Here is a 19247-nt window from a genome sequence, read left to right on the forward strand (position 1 = left end):
AGAACACAGGTATCTAACTGCTTTTTTTGAATAACAAAGACAATGTTAAGTAGCCCCTTATTGGTTAAACCCCAAAAAGGCAAGCCATACCAAATATGAGATTCAATAAGTGAAAAGTACACTGAACGTGCAACCACCCCTCCCAGCTCTTGTTTAGCCATTCTTACTGCAAAACATCCGGAAGATAATTTCCCAGCTAAATGTAAAATATGATCTTCAAACCGAAGGCGACCATCAATGGTAATTCCTAGGAACTTGCAGCACTCTTTATTCTGCAAGAGGGAATTTTCGTCAAACATCAGACCCTGAACATCGCACTTAAACCCCATAATAGACGTCTTTCTTACATTAAACACGAGCCTGTTGGAAGCACACCACCCTGATAAAATCTGAAGGTCTTCAAAGATACAAGTCTTAATATAATCAGAATTTTTATGGCTCTATAGTATGTTGGTATCATCAGCAAACTGAACCACCTTGCCCTGCAGTTTCAATGAACTCAAGTCATCCACATACAGTAAAAATAACAGTGGTCCCAACACTGAACCCTGGGGAATGCCGCATTTTAGGGATCCAAAAGCAGACAAACGCCCAGACACTGTAACCTTCTGAGTACGATTTGATAGATAGGACTCAAGCCATCGCAACGCTATGCCCCTAAAACCATATTTATCGAGCTTAGATAACAGTATTCCATGATCCACACAGTCAAATGCTTTGGATAGATCACAAAACACTGCCGCCGATGACTCTCCAGAATTCAAGGACACATAGACGCTCTCCAAAAAGCAGCATCATGAGTCCCTTTACCGGCTTGAAATCTAAACTGATTTGCAGACAAATTGCCATTATGATGTAAAAAGGACAAAATTTTGCTATTTGCAAGTTTTTCAACTAACATAGAGAGGGTAGACAAAATAGAAATGGGACGGAAATTACAAGGCTGATCCAAATCTCCACCCTTATGAAGAGGGATAACCACTGCCTCTTTTAAACATGAAGGAAAAATGCCAATATGTAAAGAATTGTTTATGGCAGAAACTAAAGCATTTAAGGCTGAATCAGGCAAAAAGAGTAACAACCTCGAAGATATCCCATCAGCTCTAGATGACTTATGGTTTTTTAGGCGTTTGATTTCATTTTTTATTTCGGTAAGATCGACAGGATGAAAAAACATTTTCTATGGCAATGTCTAAAATCATTAATAATCGACCAACACTCTCTTTGCCTATTTGATGACATATTTAAGCGATACCTATAATAATTAGATTTTGCTGCTTTAATTGTCTTTCTGTACAGACTACGGTATTTCTGATGATATACAAGGATATTTTCATTTGTGGTGTATTTGCACAATTTAGTCAAAAAACGGAGGTTTTTAGCTGAAATTCTAAGGCCTCTTATAACCCATGGTTTTCGTTTCTTAGTTTTAAGCCTCATTTTAGGAAAGCACTGATTGATCTTATCACATAGAACTTGAAAAAATAAAGTAAGTGGGTCAGAAGCCGTTTCAAGTGCATTCCAATTTACCGAAGCTGTAGCAGCAGAAAAAGCTTTAAAATTTCTCCTGCTGAAAATTCTTCCCATATAATGAGATGAAGATAATACAGTATTATATGGCATTTTAGCAAGAATAGCTTCATGGTCGGAAATACCAGATGGGAGTACTGTGCATAAAAGGTCATCAAAATTTGTACAGAAATAGTCAATTGTAGTTGCAGATGAAGAAGTTATTCGTGTGGGAGAAAGAACGTGCATTTTCAAGTCGTAAGAATTTAAAATACTTAAAAGAGAAGTACGTGGCAAGGTTTCATCAGTGTAGTTGATATTAAAGTCACCAGCCAATATAACCTAGCCTTAGAGTGTAGGGACAACTGGGATAAAAGAGAATCAAGTTTGTCCAAAAACATAGCAATATCTCCTGTAGGTGGCCTATAAATACAAAGAATATATAAATTAAAACGCTTACAAAAAGAAAGAGAGAATTCAAAAACATTCTCTAACAGAAGATTATCATACCTATCAATATTACAAAAAATCGTTTCAATTATTTCCCTAGCCAAGATCATGGTTCCTCCATGTATAGATTGTTGACGACAAAAATTTGATATAGGAACATAATCAGATATTAAAAAACATTCACTAGGCCTTAACCAGTGCTCAGTCAGAAGTACAATATCAGGAAAATTACATGTGTCCAGCAAAAGATGAAGCTCATCCATCTTGTTTCTTAGGGATTGTATATTAAGAATAAAGATACTTAAGCTTTTCGAAGAGCTAATTTCAATCTTACTAGTAGAATATGAACATGAATGAGATTCAACCTTCGCGGACATGTCTATAAAAAAGAAGAATTCAATTCACGATCAGTAATCAGTTCAGACTCATTAATTTGATGATTCAAAGACAATTTATTCGATGAAATATTAATTTTAAAATATTTGAAAATATGTGCTTGTAATAATAATGCCAAGTCTGAACCAAAGTTACTGGTGTGATTAGACTCTAAAATCCCATACAGATTAATATTATTTGCATGAAAAGTACGATAAAGGGCCTTGTTACTATTATAGATAACATTATGCTTTAAATAAGCATAAGGGCTTGTCATCACTAAAGTGTTTGTGTAAAACATGGTTTTGAATTAAATTTTTTAAAACATCAGATGAAGAACAAATTCCATTTAACATTACTATTAAAAAATCTTCTTTTGTAAAGTCCTTAACTAAATTTGATGCTGTCCTAATCACTTCACTGCTTGAACTGCCCGACTTTAGGAAACACTGGACCCTGTAGTAAGCTTCAAACATTAAACGTAAATGTTTTACGAACACTCTGCTACAATTTCCACCAACAAAGAGAAGCCGATGTCGACTATCGTCAGGTGTATTTGGCCTAGTTGGTAGCTGTGTTGGAGAATTAATAACAACAGATTTAGATATCTGTAACTGTTCCTTCAATGCACAAATGTCGGAATAACAGGTATCTTTTTCAACTTCCAACACCTTTACGGAGTCTAACATCTTCTTATTTAAGTTAGTTAAGTCGTTTCGTCTTTTAGAAGCAAGTTTATTTCAGTCTTATAGGTTGAAGACTCATTTTCTAATGTTTTTATCGTTACAATTCAATTTTTATTTAGGATATTTAGCTCGCTAATTTGTGAATTAAACTTAAGACTTGCCCTTTCACTCACTTTCAGTAATGCTAACAATTCACCTTCTTTAATTTTTAAGTTTTCCAATTCAACTTTAAGTTCTTCATTCCGTTTATGCAGATTTTCCAGGGATAAGGAAAACTTCTTTTCGGCCTCCGACACTTCATCTTCAAAAACCATGCTGTTTCTTCTCATTCTCTCTATATGTCTATCCTTCTCTTTCAATTCTGTCAACAAATCATAAATCTTTTGCTCATTAATGTTTCCTTCCTGATCTCTTTCATTAAAATCATCTTGACATCTTTGTGAGCATAAAATCCTGTAGCCTCCAAGTTTAATGGCATCAGAATTTCATTCCAGACAACTTGGTTGGAGCATTGAAATACAAGAGATGCAGCAATAATTTGAAAAATCCCTTTTTTGACAACATTTGAAACTGCGGTTCATTTTAGATTATGAGGAAATATTATTAAATTGAAATAAATATTAATGGCAAAGACAGGAACAGCAAGTAAACAGTAACTTGAACTTAAACCCAACGCAGGAAACAAACGTACAACAAAACACACAATTGTACGTCCTACGGTTAATGTTCAATTATTTCAAGTTAAGGTCAATGGTAACCAGATAATTTTAAATTTAGTCAAAACAGGAACTGTATATAAAACAAAAATATTTACTGATGCAGAAACTTAATTACTTTTTTAGGAAACACTTGTACCCCGAAAGTATAGCAGGTTAATGTAAACATGCAACACTAGATCAAAACAATTTAAATTAAATTAAAACGAATCAAAACAAAACAAAACTGAGCACCGGCGCCTCGTACGAGTATAGGCGTCTACTCTGTACGACTTCTAAACCGATGCGTATACATAGATTGGGCATTACACCGAAAACCAATATAAACCAAAATACTCAACAAAACATCATGATTTAACAAGTCAAAAGCTCGTGAATAGTCTAGAAGTTAGTCGCTTAGCTGTTATCCAATTCCCCATAAATACGGTAATTTATTATACACTATGTAATTTTTCATTTTAATTTTTTTGTTACGAATGGCGTTTTTTTAGAGCGTGGGTCCCCAAAGAACGCTTAACATAATAAAGACCAAACGAGAATATGGTTTAGAAGACCATAGAAACAATAATGTTGTGATAATGAGAATTCTACCCAAGAACCAGAAAAGGCAGAAGTACAGAAAAGTTTTCGATTTCTAAATATTAATATTGGCAAAGGTAACTTCAAAGTCAAACGGATACCCAGTAAAAACACATATTTCTATAGCGGAAACTTTGGAATATCTGATTGGAAAGTAATTGTTTCGATAATATCGGAGAAATAATTAAATTAACGAAACTTTGCATGTTACAAAATATTTTTCAATACAAAAATTCGTATTATATTCAACTTCAGGGCAAAACCACGGATAATTGCTTCTCCCCCTTTCTAGCAAACCTCTTCATGAACCGTTTTGTGTTAAATGTATGAAATACATTCCAATACTTTCTACGAGTTTAATTAAAATGTGTTGATGATATGTTTGCCGTTTTCAACAAAGGCAACTTCAATATTGATAATTTTGTAGAACAACACAATATCTATTTTCCATATTTTTACATACATAACTAATCACTCTAACAATTTTTTCAACATAAAATGGCTAAGCTGATTAAGACATAAGTTTAAAGTGTTAAGACATAGTTTAGTTAGTGTTTAAAAGTTCGGCGATGCTTTATTATTTTTTTCGCTCTATTCATGCTTTATCATCTCTTTAGTATATAAGGTCACTTGTAAGTAGTTTTAGCTTAGTTGTAATCTTTCTGAAATCTTTATCTTTCCCGAAGATGCTAACATCGTTAGCGAAATTGTGCTACGTGTCAAGAATAAAATAAAGAGCTTTCGTTATACTGGTAAAACTATTTTATGATTTGAGTGTCACACCAAAGATTCCAACCATAGGACCTAACAAACGTGTTTTAATGAATGTTTATTTGCTGAATAAAAAAAATGATTATTAGGTCAAGGAAAGAAATAGGCGTAATCGACTTAGTCAAAGAAGAGAACTTAGACTGAACTATGGTTTTAAGTACGTACGTTTTAGCAGTGACAAAGTTCTTTACCGTAAAAATGAAGTAACAAGGGTTGTCAACTCCTTTGAACAGATCGAAAAGTTAAATAATTCTCATTTATAGGAAGATGTTGCCGAAGACTCGAGGCCAGACGGAGAGAGTTATGTGTCAACTTAACTCAACAATTTACCTGTGTGGTATTAGAATGCTTAATCCATCCATAATAAGATAGATATAATATAGAATATCTACTTGAGTCAGCATCAAAGCTGAGATCTTTCTTTTAGCAATAACAGAAACGTGGCTTAACGAGAAAGAGCAGGAATTGTTCTTCCACTTTCCAAATTTTATTTCATTTTATTCCAATAGAACGCAGATTGGTGGAGATCTATGATCTTGACAAAACAGCTTATCCCCTGCAAGCTTATTAAAAGTATCGAGAGGTAGGCCATATAACATATCTAGTTGTCTGCTTAACTGAATTAAATAGGTTTAAATAGGTCTACAGTGATATAAATAGGTGTACACGGAGTGTCTACGAAAGGTTGGGAAAGCTCAAACCTCGAGATACTACAGACCAAAATATGTAAACTGACCCCAACATACCTTAGTCCAAAAGTTCATAGTTTGCGAGATACAGGGTAACAAAGTTACAATTTTATTTTATATTTTTGCTTTTCCTAATTGCGTAAGAAGCAATATTTAAGTATTTGGCATAAAACTCTGTATAGAAAAGTTTTCTAGTATGGGAAATAAGGCTCTGTCATACATGAAATAAATATCTGTAAATACATGAAACAACATTCTCATGATATGCCAATTAAGAATGTTTACAAATTTCAGGTGGCTAGACATATACATCAAGGTATTGATGGAAAATGTCACTTTAATATCAAATTAAATCTTCGCAGTATTAATCATGATTTTTACGAAACGACATAAAGGGAATGTTGCCATAATGACAGTGACCTCATATAAAGTTTAGATTACTATTCTCTTTCAGAGTATCCAAATTTATAATAATGTGCCTCGTGGAACCAGAGCGTTCAGCCTTAAAGGTTTTGAGAAAAAAGAGAGGAATACTTTTGAATTCTAATACTAATCATTGCATTTTTCTTTTGGATGCTATGTTAATAATATGTACTATGTTGTATTATGACATATTTGCTGAATACAGAAAATTATTAAGGAGTCAAAGGTTGATTTGGTTGAATGCTTTAGAATAGCCAATGCATATGATGTCGAATTAAAAACCAGACTCCAGTGATCAAATTAAAAAATTTCAATACAGGGTGTTTCAGAACTATGGGATCAAACTTCTGGCGGTTGTTCAGAGAGTGCCACAGAAGAATCCATTTGAGTATGGGAACCCATGTCCGGAAAAGCGTCACTACGCCACTACGGCCCTAAGACGCGTTAAAATTTATAAAAAAACATTAATTACCTAAATAGGATCTGCTGCATTTATTTTTACCTTTTGTACATGATACCATAACAACAATTGTTTAAAATCAACGCTTATCAATGTCAATTCTCAATGTCATGTTTAAAAATTTTATAGCTTACAATTTTTAAACATTTATTGCTAATGGAAAACTTTACCAATCAAGAATTGGCGGATATGCATTTGGCATACGGAGCAACAAACTGCAATGCACGAGCAGCATCGCGATTGTATCATGAACGTTATCCCAAACGACAGCATCCTGGATACAAAAAGTTTATTGCGGTTCATCGGCGACTCGCTGAGACAGGCATGTTTAAGACCAAGATGCATGATACTGGTGTTCCTCGAACCGTAAGAATGGTCGAATTTAAAGAAGAGGTGCTTCAGCGAGTTGCCGATGAACCATCAAATAGCACACGTGACGTCGCTAAGAATATGAATACGAGTAACGCTTCTGTCTGGCGGGTACTACACGAGCAACAAATCCATCCTTACCACTTCCAGAAAGTTCAAGGTATGACTGCAGCCGATTATCATACTAGAGTTCAATTTTGTCGATGGCTTCTGGATCGCATCATTGCACAACCAAATTTTTTACGATATGTTTTGTGGACCGATGAAGGCTCTTTCACAAGAGACGGTATTTTTAATAGTAGGAATAGCCATGTTTGGGACGAAGAAAATCCTTATGCAATTTTTCCAAGAAAACATCAGAATCGTTGGTCTGTCAACGTATGGGCAGGCATTGTTGATGATTAATTAATTAATTAATTGATTTAATTGGGCCATACCTTCTACCGGAACGGTTAACAGGACCTATTTATCGGCGTTTCTTGGAGGAAGTTCTCCCAGAACTCCTTGAAAATGTTCCACTAGACGTTAGACAGCAAATGTGGTTTCAGCATGATGGAGCGCCGGCTCACTTTGCTATACAAGTACGCGAGTATTTTGACTCAGCGATTTGGGCACCGTTGGATTGCCAGAGGTGGAGCAGTTTCTTGGCCTCCTACGTCACCCGACTTAACGTCGCTCGATTTTTTCTTGTGGGGACATGTTAAGTCTTTAGTCTACGAACTCCAGTAGAATCAGAGCTAGACTTAATTGGACGAATAACAGCAGCATTTGAAATCATTCAAAAGGAGGATCAAATTTTTAGTGTAGTCCGCCGAAATCATGTGCGGCGTTTAAATCGGTGTATTGAGGTTGGAGGAAGACATTTTGAACAATTGTTGTGATGGTATCATATACAAAAGGTAAAAATAAATGCATCAGATCCTATTTAGGTAATTAATATTTTTTCTAAATTTAAACGCGTCTTAGGGCCGTAGTGGCGTAATGACACATTTCCGGACATGGGTTTCCATACTCAAATGGATTCTACTGTTGCACTGAACAACCCCTAGAAGTTTGATCCCATAGTTCTGAAACACCCTGTTTTATAAAAGGTAGTAGAGGGTGACACTTACTCGAGCAAAAACCATGTTGGTTCTCACTTTGAGGTAACTATTCCTTTACTTCTGTGATCTCTTTTTTTATCATTTGCCAATTATGGCTATTTTTTTTCCTTTTGTGTTTTTGAGTAGTTTAGTATTTATTTTGGCTTTTTAAGTAGTAGGCACTAGTTAATATGTAATTGAAAGTATTGACATCTTAGTTTGATTTTGCGATGCAGTTTGCCAATCTATCTATAGAGCGCGGGAATCCCTCTATATCTGCTGGTCTTGGCCAAGGTTTATTTCTTTTCGTCTTGACTATTCTATGGCGTTCATTATCGATATCAATAATCACTTTAGCACGTACGAGTCTGTGGTCGCTTTTAGAGGATCACTTATTCAATACTGTCACGTCTTTGATGATGCGTTTTCTGTCCGTTATAACAAAGTCTATATATTTCGATGCATAAAAATAGTCAACTGATTTATTTTACACATATCCACTAAACACGATCAATTAAGACTACTAAAAATAATTATTAACGGTATTCATTTACAAATATTTATATCGATTTAAAAATCGCGCCAATATTCTGACTTGAACCTTGAGTTCTTCCCCTTGTTAACGGGAAAAAACTCGCTGGCTCTATACTGAAGGTGCAATAACTCAAATTAATTATGACATTTATAAGACGTAACTCTATTGGCAACCCGTTTAACCAATCACATTTGAAGGAAAGCGTAATCAAATCCGGCGCCAAATTTGAATTCAATTAAGTGCGGGAAATTCGAAGCCTAACTCTGCTTGAAAAAATTCCTAAAGGTCGCATCCTATGGGTACTCGATTCAAACAAATTGGTGTGATTACTACTTGTTCTTTCCAAAATATTTCCTTTTTATATTTTTTAAGTTATAGAAAGTATAAAGAAAATTTGCACACCAAAAAAAACAAATTTTCCTTATAGAAAAATAAAAATACAAGATTTCAAGTATTCTCATTATACAATGTGAATATAATTAACACTGTTAATATATAATACAATACAAATTGTAATATCATAATAATAGTCTTGGACATGTTCTGATTGTATCCCAATGACTGAAATAAATAAATTAGTTCTTCGTACAGAAATTATAATGGCAGAGGTTTAATTTGACTATCAATATAAATATATATACAAACTATAGTATTAATATAACTGGCCTAAAGTCTGCATAAAAGAAATATGTAATTGTAAATCAACAATAATTTTCAATAAAAAAATATATAATTTCTACAGAGGACATGGCTTATCAATAAGTTGCTGGTGTATTATAGATTAATTCAGTTCAAAAAATTTAAAAATGTAAAAGCTGGCAAGTTGTACATGAAATAATAAAAGATGGAATAGTAAAGACACTAGACATAAGAATATGCAGTGTTTAACTACTTGTTTAACAACATTATATTTTGTCCGTATAAAAAGTTGCATTATGTATGGCCACAGATTTAAAAGTAAGTTAAAAGTAAGTAATCATTATTTTAGTAAAAGCTGAATAAAAACATTCAAAAAATTACATCAAAAAAATATCACAGATTAAGTGTTAACATAATAATATAACATGATTGACATGATTCACCCTAATAATGACATTAAATTTTAACTTTTGAATTTCTTCCATTAATATCCACTAATAATGGTTGTTCCTTTGCAGACATATGATTCTTGTCTCTTAAATATTTGTAAATAGTCAATCGAGCATTTGCCTTGACTATAGATTTAAGAATTAAGAGGGCAAGGGCAATGTCTTTTACTGACCACCTGCGACCAGAAGGTGGACGATTAACATTTAGCAATTGAAAGTTAACAAATCCTTTAGTAACTTCACTAAGATTCTCTTCTTTAAACTGAAACCTTACATCATTATAAAGAGACTTTAAAGAAGCAATACGTGCTCTTTCATGTTGCATAAGTAAACTCAATTTTAATAAATTGTTCGTTCGAGTTAAGCTAGCTTTTGAGAGGCCAGCCTTCGCAAGAATGCCTTTTCTGTTATCTAAGAGAAAAGAATATTTAACATTATAATTTGTAGGACTATTAGAACAAAAGCTTCCTAACGGCATTGATGGTAGACAATTTGAATGGGCTATAGATAATGATGATAGTTGAAGTGGAGATATCACCATTATCAGTCTATGAAGTTGAAACTTAAAATTCATTGATAACAAATTGGTCATTTGAAAATAATTTTCTTGGTTTTTGAAAAAACGAAGAATAACGGTGTTCTAACAATACCTAAAGGAGACCATAGAATTACATCAAACGGTAGCGGGTGATGTGCATTTAAATCTCCCATGATATTTATATTTTTTGGATTATGTGATATATTATATTATAAGTTCATTTCAAATGTCAATGTTAAGGTTATTACCAGAGTTATAATAAATAATAATATATTTTATATCTCCTATTTCTATAATTTTGTATTTATAGAAATTCTATATTTATTTAAATTCCTGTTGTTCCAATGTAAACTGTAATTGTTATAATTGTTAGCAGAATGGTATATGTCTTTACAATTATTTCTATAATAAATCTCTGAGAAAATTCAATGCGTTCAGTAGCAAAGTCAATAATGGAAAGTAGTATACAACAACTTTTCCTAAACTCTAAAGCGCTAACCAACATTTAAGACAAACAGCGCCCCCATTATCTTAACGATTTAAAATGCACTACTAACGCCACCCTCCATAATCGAACTTCTTGTCCTAGTGATACTTTCTGGTAATAGTTTACAGTGACAGATGGCAGCGACAATTGACAACGTCAATTGACAGATGTAATTGTGTTTACTTGTATTGACAGGAGATAAGAAATATCCCAAATATCAAAGTACTAATGTTTTTAATAAATTTGTTTTGCTTTTGAGGCAAAATTAAGTTTTTCAGTCGTAACGATTATGACTGAAAATAATCATGACAATAAAAACACTAATTTAAGTATCTGAAAATGTCTCGGGCAACCATAAGTTTTTAAAGGCAATGTTATAAAATGGCTTCAAATTCTTACAGGTATTAAATCAATATTTTTTTTTGTCACACCCTGCTACATATTATGCATATTTTAGGGTGGAATGGGTAGAAATCATAGAACCCAAAACTCAGGAGCATATGTATGCAAACTTAGCCACAGGAGAATGTGTATGGGACCCTCCAGAAGGTGTTCCTGTAAAAAGAACAGATTCAAACCAGTGGTGGGAATTGTTCGATCAAAACACAGCCAGATTTTATTATTATAATGCTACCACCCAGAGAACAGTTTGGCATAAGCCAACAAACTGTGACATAATTCCTCTAGCTAAGTTACAAACCTTAAAGCATAATACAGATTGTAGCCCTGCTGTTACAAGTAACCAGTCTACTCAAACAGGCAATCCCGAAAGAGGGCAGGCTTTAAGTTTGTCTGCTAGCACACCTCAGCTTCGCCGGAGACCCAGTGATTTGTGTAGGAGCAGTAGTTTTAGTCAAAGAGGGGCAGAGGCTCCTTTATACTCAAATTGGCATGATTCTCATTTGTTACCTTTAGAACACTTTTTGCTGAATAATAGCAGGGAATCTGACAGTGACCACTCTGATAGCGGAAGTGAATCTCTAACTGGTATGTATATGGTATATTAAATAAAATGAAATGTTTATTTAATTATCGCTTTGCTAGTTAAAGCTCAATATACAACTATCAATAATTCTTAATATTTACACAAAATATATGCACATAATTATAATCCCAAATTGACAATGATGTTATTTTTGTTGGCAAATCATTAAAAAAAAAGTCATAATTCCTCCAGAATAATGATTTTTTAAGTTTTGTTGTATTTACCTGTATTATGTTATAAATTTCCTTTGATCCTATATTATATGAATGGATTTTGGCCCTCTTTTTTAAATATGACTTAAAATATGCTGGTAATGAATTTTGTTGAATTTCAATCAATCAATATTCAATTTGCTCTTTTAATATTGTACCTGAGAGCCAATTAAGAATTATTAGTATGTATTTTATTATTGTATATTTAACATAGCCTAAAATTATTTACATAACTTTATTTTGCTTTAACTGTAGTCTATTTATATTGTCTTGCTTACAAGATGTCAAGAGAAAAATTCAATAATTAAAATATGGAAAAATAATTGTGTTGTAAATAATCTTTCTGGTCCATAAAGATATGTGGATTTATGTTCTTTTAAAAAAAACTTTTTTTCTGTAGTAATCACTCAACATGATTTCTAAAATCTAATTGTTTGTCTAGATAGTATTTAAATTCCTGTACATATTTAATAGCTTCACCATCCAAACTTAGGTATTGTTAAACCCTTATAAATTTAATTTTAGTTTATTTACACACAAACCATTAAAAAAATACCAAAAATAAGTGTATCTTTAGCAAAAAGACTAATAAAACAATTTTTTTAATATTTAAACATGTCAGTTACATATACTATGAATTAATAGAAATAGACCAATTATATACTTTTCTGTGGAATACCCCATTTATTTGGTCTTTTTGCTGATGATTTGCCACTTTCACACCCCTCACACCATAACTATTTAGCTTATTTATTAAAATGTCTAAAATATCTATTTTAAACCTGCAGATACACTAAGTACAACTTTTCCTTTATAAATATCTTCTCTCCAGACTGCAGTTACATACTGAATAGCAGCATCATATGAATTTTATTGACTCCCTAAGCCAGAAGTATGATCTTGTTTGTTCATATACTATTATTTCAAAAATTTTGTATAATGTTAGTAATAAATTGATTGGTCTGAACTATTGAATTATATATTTGTGAAATTGAAATATAATTTATTAAGGTTCTTAGATGTATGTCTCCATATTTCATGTTTAACAATACTTCTAAAATCTAGCTTTACTAGATTTTATCACCCTTGTTGATTAAATAAAAAATTAAGTAATAATTATTGTAAAGCATAAATTAATTCTATTATAACGAATAACATACAAATAAATAAAATACATATTGATTTATTAAATTAGAAAAAAACTTGAAAACATTCTTCTAGACTGTTATTACTGACACTCCCAAACTTTTAACAATATTTTCAAATTGTGCTGGTATTTATTTTTAGTACATTTTAGTATGAGCTAGTAACTAAGTGCATAAGATGTAACTATTATAAAAAATATCTATCATATCAATGGCAATACCTATCCTCACAGTAATTCTAATTATCTTATCAAATATACCAAATATTAATGCAAAGTTTAATTCAAAATTGTATGAAAACTTATACAATTTATACAATTGAATATTCATCTGATCTATTTAACCTTAGATTTATTTATAGGTAAGGTTAATAATTGCCAAATAGAACACCTTTTACATTGTTGCTTGTTTCTAGAAAAAGAGTATTCTTGACTTTATATCTGCTTAATAAATATTCTTCCTGATACTGTTGAAACATAACTGATTTTTATAATTCTTTTATTTAGTTATAAATCATACACTAAGATCTATTAAAATATCATATTTGTTGACAAATAACACTTGGAAAGGACTGTTTTCTATAAACTCAAAAAATATAAATCAGCAATAATGAATTGTAGAATACAACTTTATTTCTTAGAGAAAGTGATTTTCTCCTTTTTTTATTGACATGTCATAAACTTCTTTTTGTCACACCAGTAGCTTTTACATTTACTATAATTTTTATGTGTTTTTTTTTTCGCTCTTTTCACTACATTCTGATTAAATAGATAAGTATTTACTTTGTTAATTCCGTTAATGTATTGTGAGAGATATGACCATCTTGATAAGGTTGGTTTTGTAGTGGTTTTGAATTTCTACAAGATTTAACCTCCAGCAGCAGCATTAACCCTATTGTACATAGAAAGAGAGTTTGCATTTAAGTAATTTTTGTCATAGGTGGTTTGCAGCTTTAGCTGTGTTATATTTACAAGGAATGCCATGGCTTTCACAGGGTTTACCATATTCTTTTTCTTTTCTAGGTCATGAACCTGACAATGAAGATTCTGATCAGTCTGAAGGAAGCTATTTACCTCATAGGCTTTCTCATAGACAAGTTGAATATCTGAACCTGCCAACTGGAATAACAACAGGTAAGATTTTAGTAATTTTAATCTAAAATATAGTATAAATTACAGAATTTTGAATGTTTTCAATTTAATGAATGCCCAATTTGATTAAATCTAACATATCATTCCTACTATGTATCCTGAGGACTACTTATTTGTATATTAAGTTAAAAAATAAAAGCTTGTTCCAGTTTTTTTAAGAACATATTCAATTTGCTTCAATTCGGGATTTAAAACACCCCTCTGCATATATTTTGTTAACTATGTTTCATGTAAGCATTAAATCACTTTACCTAAAACTTAAAAAAAGTAAAATGACCTTAATGAAGGAAATGAAAATGTTTATTCATTATCACTTTCAAGTGTAACTAGAAAAAATAAGGTAAGGATAAATACATATCTACCATATGTACTTATACTCAAAAAATAATGTTTGGTTGACTTAGTGTAGGCTGGTAATAAAATCCTACATGTGGAGATCTCTCATATACATATATTTAGAAAAATTTGTTATTTTAAAAGGCATACTACAGACTTCTAATAAAGCTGCATTAATTGCACCACTTAATTTTAATTTTTATAATGTCTTTAAAGCTGTATTTTATGGGTATAATTGATGATGCAACTGTTTGCTTCATAAAAAACATTTACTCGGTTTTTGACTCTAAAAACAACAACGTTGACTTAATATTAACGCAGAAGAAAGGATATTGACTCTTAATGGTAAAGTGTTCCCTTATGATCTTTAATATTATGTGCACCATATTAAAACTCTGATATATCTACTATTTGAATTGAATGTTCAAAGTAACAGTCTGTAAATATTTTAGAACCTCGAGAGCGAGAACGAGAATGTCCACCCACGCCTTTACTAAAACCGCTAGCAGAACCACCACTGCAGCCAGAAAGAGAGGCGGATATGGAAAAGTTTGCAGCCGACAACTTAAATTTAGGAGGGAGAGGCTTGTTCAGAAGAAAGGCTAGTGTGAGAGACTTACTAAGTTGGACAGAGAGAAGTCTGCAAAGACCTTTATTAGCATCTAGCAAACCTGTATATAAGCAAGCTTTGGAAATGTTTAGGTTTGTATATTATTATAATAAGATTGGGTTTAATGATACAATAATTAAAAACTTCAAACAATATGAATTTGTACTCAATAACTTATTATTATTTTAGGCAAGTTCAAATGTATATGGGAGACAGGAAGGCCAGACCGGGTGTATCATTAAACTCACTCCTGATGGAACTGCTAGGCTTAGCGCATTTGCAACCACTACTTAGAGATGAGCTTTTTGTTCAGCTTTGTAAGCAAACTACAGAGAACCCTAGAAGGGAATCTTTGTTAAGAGGATGGGAATTATTGACAATTGCTCTCGCGTTTATACCTCCAAGTCCAGTGTTTCAACCTGCTTTATTAGGGTACCTGAATAGACATCGAGATCCTACTTTTTCGCGTGTTTTTCCTGATGTTAATCGGTGGCCCATACATGTACAGGTAATTATGAAGTTTTAAGGTGTGATTTACAGAGATACACGTCCGGCAAATTTTTTTCTTGCGTGCCAAAGTCCTTATACAAAAATATTTAACAGAATTTCATAGGCAAAGCGTTAAGTTGAAGAGACAACGTCGATTTTTCACCGACTCCCTACTTGCGCTGGTCACTTGGAGGCGAAATGCAATATGCATGTCTTGATCTTAACTATGGTCAATTTCGGTCGAACTCTAGTGTAGACTAGGTTCTCTTTTTGTATTTAGATTTGTTATTGCAATCAATTAAAACATTGATTTCTGCATTCAAGACCTGAGTTGGACGGATATTTATGTAGGGTTTTTTTCCAGGAACAATGGAAAACCACCCTGGGATGGTGATGGAACTTGGATTATATGATAACTATGAATAGGAAAATAATTAAAATTTGGTCTATTGGCATACACAGCTAAAATATTTTGGTTGTTTTGGAATGTCCGTTTATACCGAAAGTAGATGTTAATTTAAATGAAAGACTCTAAAAATCTTTAAATTTTTATATTTTGTGAAAAATCTATGTCAAACGATTTTTAGATAATTTAAATATAATTTAAAAAATGACGTTTGCAGGTGGTCACAAAATCATTTGTTTCTTGTATGGAGGCAGCTTATCCATTTAGTTTTTTTCCGTAGATTTGTCGAATTCCATCATTTACAGCACCCTTTTACTTCTAGTTTTTGTACCATCCTTTAGTTCCACAATAAAGCGTTTTATTTAGAAAACGACTAATAAATCAATCAAAAAAACTATTTAATTCTATTAATTAACTATTTTTACCTCTCGTTTATTTACCTAAAATCGTTTATTTGCAGGTCAATCACTATGCCACCGTAGCATGCCAACGTTTAGAACGAATAGGTGCTGGAGGTAAACGGTCAGCTAAAAGACCACAACTGGATGATATTGAATCTGCTAGGAAACAAATATTTCAAGCAAGTCTCTTCGGTAACACTCTGCGGGAAGTTATGCAACTACAATCAAGCAAATGGCCCAATAGAAGATTGCCATGGCCTCAAGTAGAGCTTTCCATGCAAGTCCTGAAGCATCAAGGGTTGCAAACGGAAGGAATATTTCGCGTTTCAGCCGATGTAGATGAGGTTAATCGATTAAAAGCCCAAATGGATAAATGGGAACTTAGCGAGCCCAGTGATGCGCATGCCCCTGCAAATTTACTTAAATTATGGCTAAGAGAACTCTACGAACCCTTAATTCCCGACAGCCTTTATCCTGAGTGTGTTGCCGAACCAATGACTTCTCGTCGTGCTTGTGATTTAGTGTTACGTTTACCCACTTTGCATAGATTAGTATTGTGTTATTTAATTAGATTTCTTCAAACATTCAATAAACCTGAAGTAATACAACATACCAAAATGGATGCCTCGAATTTAGCGATGGTGTTTGCGCCCAACTGCTTAAGATGCACTGCTAGTGATCCCCGTACCATGTTCGATAATGCTCGAAAGGAAATGGCGTTTTTACGATGCCTTATCCAGGATCTCGATACAGAATGTGTTAAAGATATGATTTGACCTCAATTTTGTATTGTATATTTACCATTTTAATTATTGTACCATTTTTTATTATAAATAATAGATATGCGTCTTGTGTTTATATCATCATAGCTTCTCTTCTTGTCAACGCTAATAATACGTTCTAACAAGGTAATTTTATATATAAAACCTTGTTTTACTTGCATCATAGTAAAAATTTTAAAAAGTACTTCTTTGTTGAGTTAAAATTTGCTATTGAAGGATTTCAGATTAAAGCCAAATTACTTATGTTTATGTCCGAGGTATCTACTACTAATAAATAACAAAAGTACCTCAGAGGCTCTATAAACTGAAAAACACTGAGTATAGTAATTTCTTTGTCCAGATTGAGATTTTGATAAGATTGTCTTACGATAAATCATGCAAATTGTTTTTTCCCATGTTCAATGTGTATTTAAATTTTATATTTATGTACCAATTATGCCCTATCTTGCTGTTATCAGTGACAGGATTTCGCCACAAAAGTAATAGATGTACAAAACAACAAATTTGTGGAACTTTCTTAGGTGGCTTTCTGCACAAGTCACCTAACGAATGATTGCAAAAGTCAAGCAAAATAATGCATTAATTGCATTGATTCCCGAACGCTCAAATTCTACTCAGAAATAAAACAGACTTTCAGTGCCAAAATGGTTCATAATTCTCGAGATATGATACTGTAAAAAGGGAATAGTCCACATGAAGATGGAGCAATTAATAAATCAAAATGGTAGTTTATTAAGTTAATTACACTTTAACAGCAGAAGTCTTAGGAAGAATATTGATATTCTTAATTCTTTTTTAGAAACATACCCTCTAAATTTTGTAGATATAGTTGTATTTAGTGAGACTTTTCAAATTGATTTACCACATTTAAGACGAGAAGTTCACATGAACATTTAAGTAATGAATTTTCGAATAGATGTATAGGGAGCAATGGACTGATTTCTTGGCCTCCTCGTTCGCCAGATCTAACGCCTTGCGTTTTTTTTCTATGGGACTATTTCAAACAGTACGTATATCATGATGGAGCAGTAAATATACTCCGAAAGAACTTCAGGAGTGCATTGAAAATTCTAGTGATGTAGAGAGTCGTGGATTCGCCGAAAAAAAAAATTTTTTTTTGAATATTTAAATTTACTTTAAGCATACGAATAAAGAGTAGAAAAGCGATTTTAGCATTTACCTATTGTTTTTGATTTTTGTGTCTTCTTCGGATAATTTTAATTTTTTTTTGGATTTAATTTATATTTTAAGTCCCAAAGAAGGGACTTAATGTATTTTTAAAACGTGTTAAGTCCACTTGTCGTTAATGCATAATTCATTCAAAAAAAAAACTACAAATATTTATTTAAATATTCAAATAATTGTAATTAAGAAAAGTTGGGTTACATACAAAAATTTGATAGTATTAGAAATATTTAGATTTTTATTCACTTTCTTCGTTTTTGCCATATTCTAAATTCTTATAATAATCACAGAATCTTTTTGGTACCCATTTTAAAAGTTTTTGCAAATGGTTGTACTTTTTGGCTGAAAGTGGTTTAGGCCCTGCCCTAATGGGGGCAATCAATATGGGCCTGCAATTAGTTCGTTTGGTCCTTCTGTTAAAGTCAACTTCCATAAACTCTTTTCCAAAGTCTGCTTTATAGTATAAAATCCCAGGGTTATCTTTTCTAGCTTGCATATGAACCGCATGCGATATTAAAAAGTCTTTTCCCAAGTTATTCTATTTCTGCTGAATATATGGTGCCGTCGAGCTATTAAAAAGTTGCTTAAAATCCTTAAAGTCAGAGGTTTCCATGTTGACAACAATAAAGGGCTTCTTTGTTCCACACAGCGGAATAACCTGCTGCCAATCCCATGGAGTCATAATCTGAAATTGCGGCAGTTTTTTTCTTTCACGCTCGATCACAGAATGAACATCAGCCTCCAAATGAGTGTGTCCTCTCGCTAGAAACTTATGATTAATGGTATTT

General features: G+C 32.5%; 1 protein-coding gene across 1 annotated transcript; it reads left to right on the plus strand.

The window, feature by feature from the left end:
• Positions 1-10932: 10932 nt before the first annotated feature.
• LOC126748296 (rho GTPase-activating protein 39) lies at positions 10933-17338 on the plus strand. Its single transcript, XM_050457422.1, has 6 exons — positions 10933-11158; positions 11215-11744; positions 14122-14232; positions 15039-15288; positions 15386-15704; positions 16552-17338. Exons 1-6 carry the CDS (start codon positions 11139-11141, stop codon positions 17266-17268), a joined length of 1947 nt encoding a protein of 648 aa, XP_050313379.1. The 5' UTR covers positions 10933-11138; the 3' UTR covers positions 17269-17338.
• The last annotated feature ends 1909 nt before the right edge of the window (positions 17339-19247 follow it).

Source organism: Anthonomus grandis, chromosome 22 (assembly GCF_022605725.1).
Source record: "Anthonomus grandis grandis chromosome 22, icAntGran1.3, whole genome shotgun sequence".
In the NCBI taxonomy this organism is placed as follows: domain Eukaryota; kingdom Metazoa; phylum Arthropoda; class Insecta; order Coleoptera; family Curculionidae; genus Anthonomus; species Anthonomus grandis.

Coding starts and splice junctions, on each gene's coding strand:
- LOC126748296 (XM_050457422.1), top strand. CDS start 11,139: ATGGCTTCAAATTCTTACAG. Junction 14,233..15,038: donor GCCAACTGGAATAACAACAG/GTAAGATTTTAG, acceptor TAAATATTTTAG/AACCTCGAGAGCGAGAACGA. Junction 15,705..16,551: donor GGTGGCCCATACATGTACAG/GTAATTATGAAG, acceptor GTTTATTTGCAG/GTCAATCACTATGCCACCGT.